General features: G+C 36.1%; 2 protein-coding genes across 4 annotated transcripts in view; both read left to right on the top strand.

The window, feature by feature from the left end:
• Nucleotides 1-12,281, top strand: part of LOC149216751 (uncharacterized) — a 261,615-nt gene that overhangs the window by 53,936 nt on the left and 195,398 nt on the right. Inside the window, exons 3-7 of one of the 3 annotated variants that reach the window (XR_016251141.1) lie at nucleotides 5,361-5,533; nucleotides 5,712-5,850; nucleotides 6,197-6,530; nucleotides 8,026-8,192; nucleotides 8,691-8,795. The gene's annotated coding sequence lies outside the window, so the exon portion shown is untranslated. The remainder of the gene's footprint in view (nucleotides 1-5,360; nucleotides 5,534-5,711; nucleotides 5,851-6,196; nucleotides 6,531-8,025; nucleotides 8,193-8,690; nucleotides 8,796-12,281) is intronic. The other 2 variants (XR_016251142.1, XR_016251140.1) reach the window with 2 other exon arrangements.
• Nucleotides 11,051-11,900, top strand: LOC149216754 (chaperone protein dnaJ 8, chloroplastic-like). The gene is made up of 3 exons (XM_089391274.1): nucleotides 11,051-11,302; nucleotides 11,542-11,614; nucleotides 11,730-11,900. The coding sequence occupies exons 1-3, from the start codon at nucleotides 11,091-11,093 to the stop codon at nucleotides 11,898-11,900; spliced, it is 456 nt and encodes a 151-aa protein (XP_089247400.1). The 5' UTR covers nucleotides 11,051-11,090.

The following is a 12,281-nucleotide window of genomic DNA, read 5'->3' as shown; positions in this document are numbered from 1 at the left end:
CCCAATGACATTGGTTCAACTGATTGCAAAAATAATTGCACACTCGGAACAAAAAAAAGGTCCATATACACCATGGCATGTTAACCGAGAAATTGAAAACCCACAAACCCCACATACTGAAGATCAATCTACCTTTAACACCCCTCTTGATTCCATGCAAATGAATGAATGGAAAATCCTCGCTCAACTCCACCCAGGTTACAATATTGAAGTTGATGACCTTGACATGATTGGCTACCGCAACTTCGATGCCAACCACAATTGGTCACATACTTCTATCCCTCTCCACTCGCAAGAAACTGCCATAAATTTCATTGAATTCAACTGCTCAAATATTCAAAACCAAGATCATTCTGTTTCCAACCTTCCCCAAGATCACACATTATCTCCTACCCAAAACATAACTTTTACTATTATTTTTTCTCACTTCAAAACCCCTTCGCCAAAAACCCCACGCAGAATCATCATACAAGGAACAACTGGGACAGGAAAATCCCATTTGATTAAATGTCTGAACCATGCATTTGTGGAAAACTCACCAACAAACAAAAACCCTTTGTTGTTACCTGCACCAACCGGCATTGCAGCTTTCAACATAAATGCCCTCACAATCCACTCTACCCTTCATATCCCTATCTAATCAATGCATCTTCTTGAAGATCAGCCACTCCTACAAATGCAAGAGCAACACCGTCATGTAGAATACATCCTCATTGATGAAATGAGCTTCATCGGTCCAAAAGTGCTTTCTCGCATTGACGATCATCTAAGAGAGGCATTCCCCCTTCATCGAAATGCACCAATTGGTAATCGCTCGATTATCCTTGTTGGAGATTTAGGCCAGCTACCACCTGTAAAAGACATTCCTCTATATGCTGGGACATCACGTGGCACTACACTTTGGAGCAGATTTGACACATTCATAACACTTTCAACTGTTTATTGCCAACAAGGAGCTAACCCGTCCCAGGTTGCTTTCCGCCAAATACTCACAAATCTTAGAAATGGAATATCTACTCTTGAAGATTGACAACGCCTAATGTGAAGGACAAATTCCTCTCTTACGCATGAAGAGCAGCACACATTTGAAGAATCCATGCACCTATATGCAACGAACAACTCAGTTGTCTTGCATAATAAAAAAATGCTTAAAAAATTGAACATTCCAGTCGCGCTTTTCTCTGCAGAACAACAAAGGCAACAAACTTCTACTACCACAGAAGATGATCATTTGCTCGCAAAAGTGCTCTTATGCAATGAACAAAAAGTTATGCTCACCAACAACTTGTGGGAAAATGCAAGCCTTGTCAATGGCGCACTTGGGAAAGTCATTTCAATATTTTATTCAATTGACTCTAAGCCCCCAGAATTACCATCCTTCATGGTCGTTGACTTTAGCCAATACAAAGGAACACCATGGAACATTTCACACCCAACATATGTACCCATTTCTCCCATCACAAGGGGTACACGCCGTCAGATACCACTTCGAATGGCATGGGCTTTAACAATACACAAGTCACAAGGAATGATATTAGACAAAGCAACAAGGGAAAGTCATTTCAATGTTTTATTCAATTGACTCTAAGCCCCTAGAATTACCATCCTTCATGGTCGTCGACTTTAGCCAATACAAAGGAACACCATGGGACATTTCACACCCAACATATGTACCCATTTCTCCCATCACAAGGGGTACACGCCGTCAGATACCACTTCGAATGGCATGGGCTTTAACAATACACAAGTCACAAGGAATGATATTAGACAAAGCAACAATAGACATCGGCACCAAAGAACGATAAGGGCTAACGTTCACTGCAATTTCAAGAGTTCGGTCATTGGCAGACATTCAAATCAATCCAGCGTTTCCATTCTCACGCATCGCACACATGCACCAGAATCCATATCTTAAACGTAAACTGCAAGAGGAATCACTGCTCGCATCAAAATATGTGCAAGAGAATATACTCTAGCCAATCGTACACCCTATCTTCCAGATTTACCCACATGGTAAACACTACTTACTACTTAACCAAATTTCACATACATTTGCTTGCTATTACATTTAACCTCATATTGTTTTATACTTATTTAAAAAATGGTCTATTTTATTTCAAATCTTCAAACAAGATGTTTTCAGCAAAGAACGACAAGGTCTAACATTCATTGCAATTTCAAGGGTGGTTAAGTAGCGAGTATGTACAAGAGATTGCACTCTAGCCAATCGTACACCCTGCCTTCCATATTTACCCACATGGTAAACACCACTTGCTACTTAACCAAATTTCAGCATCAAAATATGTACAAGAAAATGCACTCTAGCCAATCGTACACCCTACCTTCCATATTTACCCACATGGTAAACACCACTTGCTACTTAACCAAATTTCACATACATTTGTTTTTTATTACATTTAACTTCATATTCTTTTATACTTATTTAATTAATTGTTTATTTTACTTCATTTCTTAAAAAAATATGTTTTCAGCAAACATGTCCATTGTCACTTACTATTTTTCCTTTTTGATGTCTAGCAAGTATGGATACATGCTACTTACGCATGCTATATGAGTATTGCCAAGACATTCTTCAACATTCTGCAACAGGAACTTACCTTACAAGATATGCCAGCAAGGAACTTGCCCCAACAATCATTGCCTCTTTACCATTTGCGTCCAACTATTGAATTGTTACGGAAGATAAGAAATATACTAAAAAAAACAATTCACATCCATGAAAGGGGCACACACAGGAAAATGCGGAATCAATTGCAGGAACAACTCTCACAATTTGGCACCACAATAAACATTAATTGGTGTTGTCGATGCCATGCCCCATCATGTATATATCATTAGTTGCTCACTGTCAATTACATCTACATGTCATAGAATGCTTTTATTGTATATATATTTAGATGTCATAGAATACTTTTATTGTATATATGTTTAGTTATGTATAGACCATATCTAAAATTTCAAGAAAGACATTGCATAGCATGTACAACACTGTTTCTACTTTTATGATAATACTCGTCAACGTTGTATATGATTCAAATTTCATGTGTTCAAATTTCATTTTCTCATCGTTGTATATAAATACTTGGTAATGTTTTTACTTTTAAATATACCACTTAAAGAAGTTTCTGGTACGGCTTAATCAACCAAAACGCTCAATTACGCCTTTGTTTTTAGATAATAATATATTATTAATTTTGTGAAACAGATAATGCTAAAGCTCCTGTTGTTTTGGTTTGTTTTGGCCCATTAATATCTTTTCCCTTCTTTGTTCATTTGAAAAAAAATTGGAGCCAAACTGAGGCTTTCTAGCTTCACTAGATTTCTATGCACGCTTATGCATGCTATACTTGCTATCAGTGTCACCAGTAATTCCTTCATGAACATGATCCACCCTTTAAATGATGGAAACGGTTAACATCCCTTAAAATTAGTTCTCTCTCGAAAATCTTGGAGATGAATTTAGTGGCATTGTGGCAGTGACCACAAAATCAAGGATTTTCATGATCCTGATAGGTGTAGCACTGAGCAAGGCTTGCGTTTATAAGGCCAAAATCTATGGCTGGCTTTTTACTATGACTATGTAGCATGTCTTCCTTTGCCTCTTCCTCCACATCATGCAGTACAAAATTTGTGTCCGAGACATACCCTCCTTCCTCCATCTGCTTAGCCAAGTTGTTCAACATTGCATATATTTTCTCAGATTGAGGGTTGTGACTTGTCTCCCACAATGAATGCATGCACTTTGTTTTTTACCTCAACCAAGCTGGAGCCTGGAATCTTTTTAATGCCTCGGTCTTTCATCAATGTCCTCACCTTTGAAACATTATCCCACTTGCCATCTGCAACATAAATACTTGACATGGGTACATAAGATCCATATTTTTCAGGCTGCAGTTCAAATCTCGATTCAAGTCTTCTTTATCTTGCAGTTTCTACCTAATGCACTTTTCCCATACTTCCACAAAGATTATTGCTTTTTATGCTTGTCCAGCTGGGTATTCATCCTAAGCATTTGTTTTCTTGTTGGTTTTAGTTCTTTTTCATAATTGTGCTTCCAATCTCTTCAAAATGTCTCCATTCTCCCAGCTCAATAATAACAAATGAGAGGATGTCTAAACCCCCTAACTCTAATATCCATGGGCAAGACAGGGACCTGAGATGCAAGATCACTATCAAAATCATCAATGATTTTGAAAGAGTCAATGCAATCATGAATGGTATCCTTAGGGAAGTGATCAGAGAGCTAAGGGGACCCAACTATAAGAGCGTATCCCTTACCACAAACTCCCAACCACGGGATAGATAGCCACTAAATAGGCTATTAATTCCCATCCCTCGAGAGACCATTTTACCATAATCCCAACAACAAAGGTCTCCCACAAAGGCCCATAATTATATACCTGCACACAATATGCAAAATAATATAATCCATCCAGTAGAATATACACACATGGATTAACATAAATTCATGGCAACTAAATTCCCATGACCAGAATTAAACATAATCTCTCTCTCACACACATATTCCATATCAATAAACAACATTCAATTGCAAATTCATAAACAGAGAGACAGAACACTTGTCTTTAACGAAAAATAATCCAACAAAACTGGCTGTATACAAGCAATTTTGAACCCAATTATATGCAACTCGGCTAGATGCCACCCCTAGGCCATACTATGAAGCCATCAAGGTGAGGGAACCAAGCTATGGGCTTCTCTTTCACTCATCCCAGAGAAATTGCTCTCATGGCTTAGTTAATCTACTTACTACAAAGCACTGCAGGCATCTCGTTAACCATCAAGCAGCCATGGCACTCTCTTCACTGTCTTACACAAGGAAGATCTTCCCTTTCTCTGCTCAACTATCGCTTAGGGATATTTTTCCCTTCAAGTGCTCTTCAACATAGGGGGGAAAATACATAAACCTCAGGGTATGACATTGCCAAAAGCAATCATAGGTATTGGAAAAATTGAACATTAAGGTCTCAGATGCACAACAATTTCAAGAGTCCTTTCTCTATAAGATCTTTGAATTTGCCTTGCATTCACTTTCGATCATTACATAAAAATGAAATACAACAAATACATTGCTCACAGAAAACATGCAAAAGAAATTTTCCATTCAATGCCTCCTCTAGACGATCTACTCCAATCCATACATTAACATCTCCAAAAGGTTTCCCATTTTTATTAAGCTCATTCTATTTTTATTGCATACTTTTTGTATCTACTAACAATAGTCAAATTTACTCATTATTAATGCATGGTTGCAAATGTTACATTGTTATTATATTTTTTAACTACTTGCTTCTAACATTTTCTGTCTTCTAAAATAGGGCGTATGGACTCGCAAATATCACAATATGTAGTTATTGCAACGAAATATAGGCAGTGGACTGGCAATCAAGAAATATGCATCTTCAGCTACACATAAATATTTAATGGTGTTTGATATGCCATCGTTCTCCTTGCATTTTCAACTAGAAGTATTGAAATTCTCATGACAAAGGTAAGTTCATTTTCATTCATTCCAATTTCATTATAACACAATTTGCATGCAAACTCATTAGAATCAATTTCAACAGTTAAATTCTATATTTAAAATAATAATAATTCTTCTACATATGTTGAACGAAATATTTCTTTTGCATGAAATATTTCTTTTGCATGAAATATTTCTTTTGCAGGTTGATTATTGCTTCTTCTTCGATTCTCTGATGTCTTCAAAGAGTTGTGATTCAATTTTAATGTGGAAAGATAACCAACATGTTGTTCACAAGGCAATCTATGTTAGAAACATCATACTATTTGTAAATTTCACATAATGTAAATCATTTACCTTTATCTTCCACCTTTGCATGCAATCTTGTTTATTAATTATTATTTTCATTGACCGTTTACATGTCAAGTTTGTTCTTCAATTTATGTTTTACGACACTTTCTTTGCAACATTTGATGCAATCGCTAGTACTATATTTTACTAGATATAGTAGTAATGTCATTTTTGCATTTTCTCTCCTTATTTTGAATGGTATTAGATTTATGTTCAATAAAAAAATATTGGCTATAAAAACAAATAGAAAAACTCTCAACTTTTATGTGTTTGTATATATCTGTTTGTTTCTTAATTTATGTATTAATTTTTATTGTATCTTTTTCTCATTAAATGCAGATATGGACAACGATGATGGCATCTATTACACTAAAGTGATCAAATCTATTGCTATAACCATAAATTTTGTTTTGTATATTCGCAAAAGGCTGGATAAGAAACATGGTTTCCATCCTTGTTTTATTGATGAACATATTAGTGTGTCTGATCTAATGAAATCAGATGTGGAAACCTTGCATCATTTGCACCAAAGAGACGCTGAGAGGAAAACAAGAAGGAATTGGTTGGAAAGCTTTAAGTACCGTCGACATTATCCTGTGGATTTTAATTGGTGTTGCTCTTGTCATCGTTCTACGTGTGTTTTGGAAGAGGCTCGTTAAAGAGTTGTGTTATGGTTGAGTATTTCAATTTCATTTTTTTCTACAATTTGTAGATGTTGAAGAGACGGGAAATAAATCTCTAAATAACAAATGTCAATAAAATCTCTCTTTTTAGGATTAAATGTTAAAGAAATTCGTTTTCCTGGTTGTTGTTGTCATGTGTTAAATTGTCTGTCAATTTTCTTTGATTTTTTATTTTTTCATAGCGTTTAATATTCTTCCATTGTATTGATTTTTTATTTTTATTTTCGTGCGTTTGTGAAACATTCGGCTTTTTTGTTAGCACTGTTGGATGCATTTTGCTTCATAATATGTGACAGTTTTCTTTATTTGTACTATAGTCTAGTCTGTATACGTGGCTTTATAATATCTTTTTCCGTTTTGTTTATAATTCAATGGGGCTATTGTGGTAATTGCCCAGCTTTAATTTTAGTTGGGTTGATCAATGTAATGTTGAAAAATCCTCGAATGCATAGATGTATGGCTTCTGTGAATTTTATAATATCTTTTACCGTTTTGTTTATAATTCATTAGGGCTATTGTGGTAATTGCCCAGCTTTAATTTTAGTTGGGTTGATCACTGTAATGTAGAAAAATCCTCGAATGCATAAATGTATGGCTTTTGTGAATTTTTTTACTTCACTAGGTTATGGTCACAATGAAAATTTCCAATATCTTAGTAATAGCTGTATAGATCTACATTTCAGAGTTTGAAGGGCTTAATTCTCCAAGTGCCAGAGTTTTCCAGGGTTTTTGGTTTCTGAAACGACCCAGTATCTTGAAAAATGTTCCAATGGTCTATATGTATGGCTTTTGTGAATTTTTTTACTTGTCCAGGTTTCGGCCACAATGAAATTTTCTAGGCTGTTTTGAATATAATATGCCAGTTCTGTGTATGATAAAAATGATTCAAAACCACCTATTTTCTGGTCAAGCTCAAGGCAAAACATGGGATAGAAATTTGAGATGCCTGGTATGGGTGCACCTGTCAGAGTTCCTACGGCATAGTTCCTCCATGCTCTACTGGTTTCCGAGGCTTTTGAAATGATTTAGAACCTTACAATTGCCTGAAACGGCTTGAATCTACGCCATCCGTGAATTATCTTTACTTAATTGGATTCTGGGGACAATGAGCTTTTCTGGGGACAGGCTCTAGGTATTTTCAGGGACTTTGGAGTGACAAAAAACCCTTGAAAAATTGTTTGGATCTACGAATCTATGCCTTTTCTGAATTTTTTCCTTCATCTGATTCCAATGACAATGAATTTTCCCGAACATACTGTAATGATGGTTTTTTTTTTCAACTTCAATCTACTGTGGAGAAAACTGTGAAAAAACATTGATATATTGTTAATTTGTTTGGCCAGGCGAAATAGAATATATTCCCTCTTTTCTTAGGAAAAATCCTCACATTAAAAAGCCGCCCAAGTCTTAATTTCTTAATCAATTAAACGTGTTACTTTTCACTTTCTTCTGATAGCGTTGTGAATTTGTCCATATGATCTGCAGGGCTTCTTGTGATTCCAGACATTTTGGAAAGATTCGAAGCTGTTTCAATGAATGGAAATGAATGGTCTAGCAGAATATCTTCTCCGGCAGCTTAAAGAAGCCACGCCATTGACATTGGAAGCTTTTATAATGTGTTCCACTCAAATTGACTCTTCCAAATTTTCTAGGTGGTACTACAGAACACTCTATTTTTTTTCTTATTTGCAAAGAAAAATGTACTTTAATGATGTGTATGACATAGAGGTGCACCCAAATACCAGATGGCAGCAGCTTGTATGAATTGTTTAGAAGAAGTGGTGGAAGAAGTGGTAGAATTATAAACATTGCTGAGACTTGTGTATGAATTGTTTAGAAGAAGTGGTAGAATTATAAACATTGCTGACACTTGTGACTATAAGGTAAAACAGTGAAATTTTGGCTTTATGACTGTTCGTTATAATTATAGACAATTACAAATTTATAATCTGTTTTTGGTTTTTAATGATGTTTTAAGGTTAATTATAATAAAAATAAGATCATAAAATTTTATGTTTCATCTTTTCCTCTCATGACTTGGTTAATCCACAAACTCATAATGACAGTTCTCTCATGTGTTTGAAGGTTCTTTGTTATGGAATATCTAACATGTAAAGATGAACGTTCTAATAAAATTTCATTAATTTTAGGTTTTTATCAACTGCAATAAGCAAGCACAAATTGGGTAAAGTTGGACAAGATTATTTGTACGAACAAATTACTACCCATTTTGAGAGCATATCCTGAACATGAAGGTAAATATATTATCATATATTGTGAAATTAATTGTTTTTAATTTTATTTAATATAATCACTAATCAATGTGGTTTTTGATATTGTTGAAACTTGAAACAGTTGGAACTGAGAGTCACTGAAAGAAGGTATTCATCTTTTGGAAGGGGAAAGTGAAAATAATACTGTGGCAGTGATTTTATTTACTCCTGGAGTAATGGGTAAGACTATTGTCGCAGATGCTGTCATTTCATAAATTAACATCCAAGGATGTAAATATTTTGTGATTGAAGTTTTGGAGCATATTTATTGTACTCCATATAACAAAGTTGCAAAAGATGTCTACGTATAATTACATTGCTAATGTTTTGTGCCAAGATGATTCTAACATCTTGCCAAAAGATATAAAAATACAAAAGAAGGTGGAGTTGCTTCTTAGTACTGGTGACACAAATGTGCCTAGGCACCGTGCAGAATGAAAACAAATGTATATGAAATAAACTGCTTCTCATATAAAGAAGTCTTGCTTCTTTCAAAATAAAGAAATGTATGATGGGACATAGGACAAAGGTATCCAAAAGAATTCCAACAAACAACAAGAGCTACCATAGATATGTGGTGGAATTCAAAAACGATGTGCCAGGTGTTCAAAACTCATCTACTAGGTATGTTGTGAAGCTCCAAAATTGGTGTTAATAGTTCAATAACTCGAATTGCAAGAATCATAACTTGTTAAGAGGACAAAAAAACTTATTTTAAGGCGATGGAAGAGAAAAGGCAATTATCTTTCTCAAATACTATACATCCTATTTCTTGATATATGTTATTTTTTCCTGTCTTTTCCAAGTGAAGGCTGAGAGAGCTTGCAAATATTGTGGGACTATCTATCACGGGTTATTACAGTCGTGGTTTCTAATATGTTCAATTCAAAAAAATAATATATTATCTTGTGTCAGATGATCTCTCCCGTAATTGTTGTGACTGAATCAACTATATCTATTAATAGCATGGAAGTTTTAAGGGATGAAAGTTATTTGGTGGTCGAAGACATCAGGGGATCCAAGCAATTTGGTGGTTTGAAAGGGAAGAAAGTTCTCGAAAATGTATGGTTTTTCTTGATGATTTGAATCTGTCGGGAGAAACGATTAAAATTTCTAGTTTTAATGCTTGGTTCAAGCATTCATATATGAATTTGTATAATATTCACGTAAAATATACTTTATTTTATATAAGGCTGGATCGAATGGTTCGAGTATGAAAATGAAATACCCTCAAGTCATTGCATGACTTGATATTTCATTTGAATCATGCTCCCTTTGCATCTCCCTTTGCATCTTATTGTGTTTGCTAAATTAATTTTAATTTTTCACATTTTATTAACTTTGGATTGATATTTCATTTGAATCATGCTCCCTTTGCATCTCCCTTTGCATCTTATTGTGTTTACTAAATTAATTTTAATTTTTCACATTTTATTAACTTTGGATTTATCTAGACACTGACAATTCACAAGTAGGGGATTATCTAGAGGAGTAGTCTAACTAGGCGGAGGAATTGCTCAATTTCCATTGCTGTCCATCTAGAGGTCTAGTCTAACTAGGCAGAGGAATTGCCCAATTTCCGTCGCGGCCCAGAAAAACATCCGGCTCTGACCGTCGAGCAATTCCTCAGCCCTCCTCCACCCTCTGCCACCTTTATTCTTGATTTGATCAGATCGGAGCTGGTCTGACAGAATTCGCGCCGCGGAGAGTTAATGCGCATTCCAATTCGAAATTTTGCAAACCGCGGGCTGCTCCCCTAACCAACTCGACTCGGCCCCTGCAGCTCACTCACTCCCGGGCTCGACTCGGCGCCTGCAACTCACCAGAAAACTCACTCCCGGGCTCTGCAGCTCACCACCCAGGCGACGTGACCTTCAGGTTCATTCATCGAATTTATTTTTTCAACAATTCTGAAATATGGCTTATGGGTTATTTTTTGTCTGCATAGTTCCTTCCATGGATGAATATAAAGCTACTCTGTATCTGTATCTTCTGAATTATCCGCCATTGTTAAAGCTTTTCCAGTGGGCTTAACGTTGAACCAGAGCTTGAACTTCTTTGGGAAAATACATCTGAAAGTAAAAGGGTCCTTCAGTGCCGTTATTCTCTGTAAATGCCGCAAAATCTTTAATTTCAGAGTGATTCTGGGTCCGCGAAACCGAGGGAAACAAACAAACAAACTGCACCACGCAAACGCAATGTTGAAGCTGACGCCTGAGATGAATTCCCTCCTCACACGCCATGACTTGATGCTACGGCTGCCCACAAAATAAAATCATGGTTGCCTCTGTTAAAAGGCTTGGGGGCGTCAAGGGGATATCATTCTTAGAAAAAAAGAGTGGAGAGAAGAAGAATTTGGGAGGCAGGAGGAATGTAACTGTGATGGCCTCTGTTGCTTTTCCTGGGATGAAAGAGCAGTATGAGACTCTGAGATTGAGCCCTGGGGCTTCTGAAAAAGATGTGAAGAGAGCCTACCATCGCCTTGCGTTGCAGGTATGCAAGTACCCATTTGAAGCTATGTCTCTTACTTTCAAGATCAGATATTTTCAATAAATCTTCCATTTCTGAAGCAAATAGAAAAAGAGATACATGTTTGAAATAGAAATTAAAAATGTCAGACTTCACATATTCTTGAGAATTTTTAAGAAAATTTGTCTGGCAATATCCCTGGTCATATAGAATGTCAGAAAACATTAGTATTGCACTCATATATTGATATAATCTGGTCACAATATCATCCGGATGTTTGCAAAGGAGATGAGCGTGGGGTTCAATTTCACAAGATCTATCAGGCTTATGAGGTAAATTGCCTGCCTAAGAGTAATCTTTATCTATATGCATTTTCATTCTGTAATATGGGATTCTTATGCAGGCCCACGGTTTTCTAATTGTTGTTACTTTTGTGATAATGAGCAGACTTTAATGTCCAGTTTAGCAAAGGCAAAGCAGCAAAGCTATTCTGGTGATTACTCTGTGGAGGGCGTGATGGGAATCAATAACGATTATTGGGATGAGTGGGAAGAATGGATGGGATGGGAAGGAGCTGGAACCCTTGATTATTCCTCTCATATAAACATTTATGCCTGATGAAATCTTCATCATAGACTGTGTAGGTGTCTATTGGCCGGCCTTGCAAACAGTTATGGCCTCTCCATGACGGATCCCATGTTGATTGTTATGGCCTCTCCATGACGGATCCCATGTTGACTGTTATGGGCTATCTATAAAGTTCTTGCTATTGGCAGAAAAACAACTGTCTTAGAAAGCCCATAAAGCTTCTTCATTCATCTCCTGGAAATACAATATGTTCTTCTACCTGTATAGTTGATTTTATTTCTCTTCCGTTGGCTCCCACAACACAAAGGACTTACTGATCCAGATGAAGCAACAGCTTTCTGAGTTGTCTCTGTTTTAGTGAGTCATTTGATCTGGTCATGGGTCCTGATTATTACTACCTGTACATATGTT

This window comes from Pinus tabuliformis, chromosome 1_1 (assembly GCF_031772625.1).
Source record: "Pinus tabuliformis cultivar Carrire ecotype Pingquan chromosome 1_1, CPIR1, whole genome shotgun sequence".
NCBI lineage: Eukaryota > Viridiplantae > Streptophyta > Pinopsida > Pinales > Pinaceae > Pinus > Pinus tabuliformis.
Note: the sequence above shows the minus strand (reverse complement) of the source record. Positions and strands in the feature narration are given on the sequence as shown.

What these genes read in the sequence shown, in the direction of transcription:
- LOC149216754 (XM_089391274.1), top strand. Translation starts at nt 11,091, where the DNA reads ATGGTTGCCTCTGTTAAAAGGCTTGGGGGCGTCAAGGGGATATCATTC. An exon ending in GCCTACCATCGCCTTGCGTT is followed by an intron (nt 11,303 to 11,541) that starts GCAGGTATGCAA and finishes TATAATCTGGTC; the next exon opens with ACAATATCATCCGGATGTTT. An exon ending in AGATCTATCAGGCTTATGAG is followed by an intron (nt 11,615 to 11,729) that starts GTAAATTGCCTG and finishes GATAATGAGCAG; the next exon opens with ACTTTAATGTCCAGTTTAGC.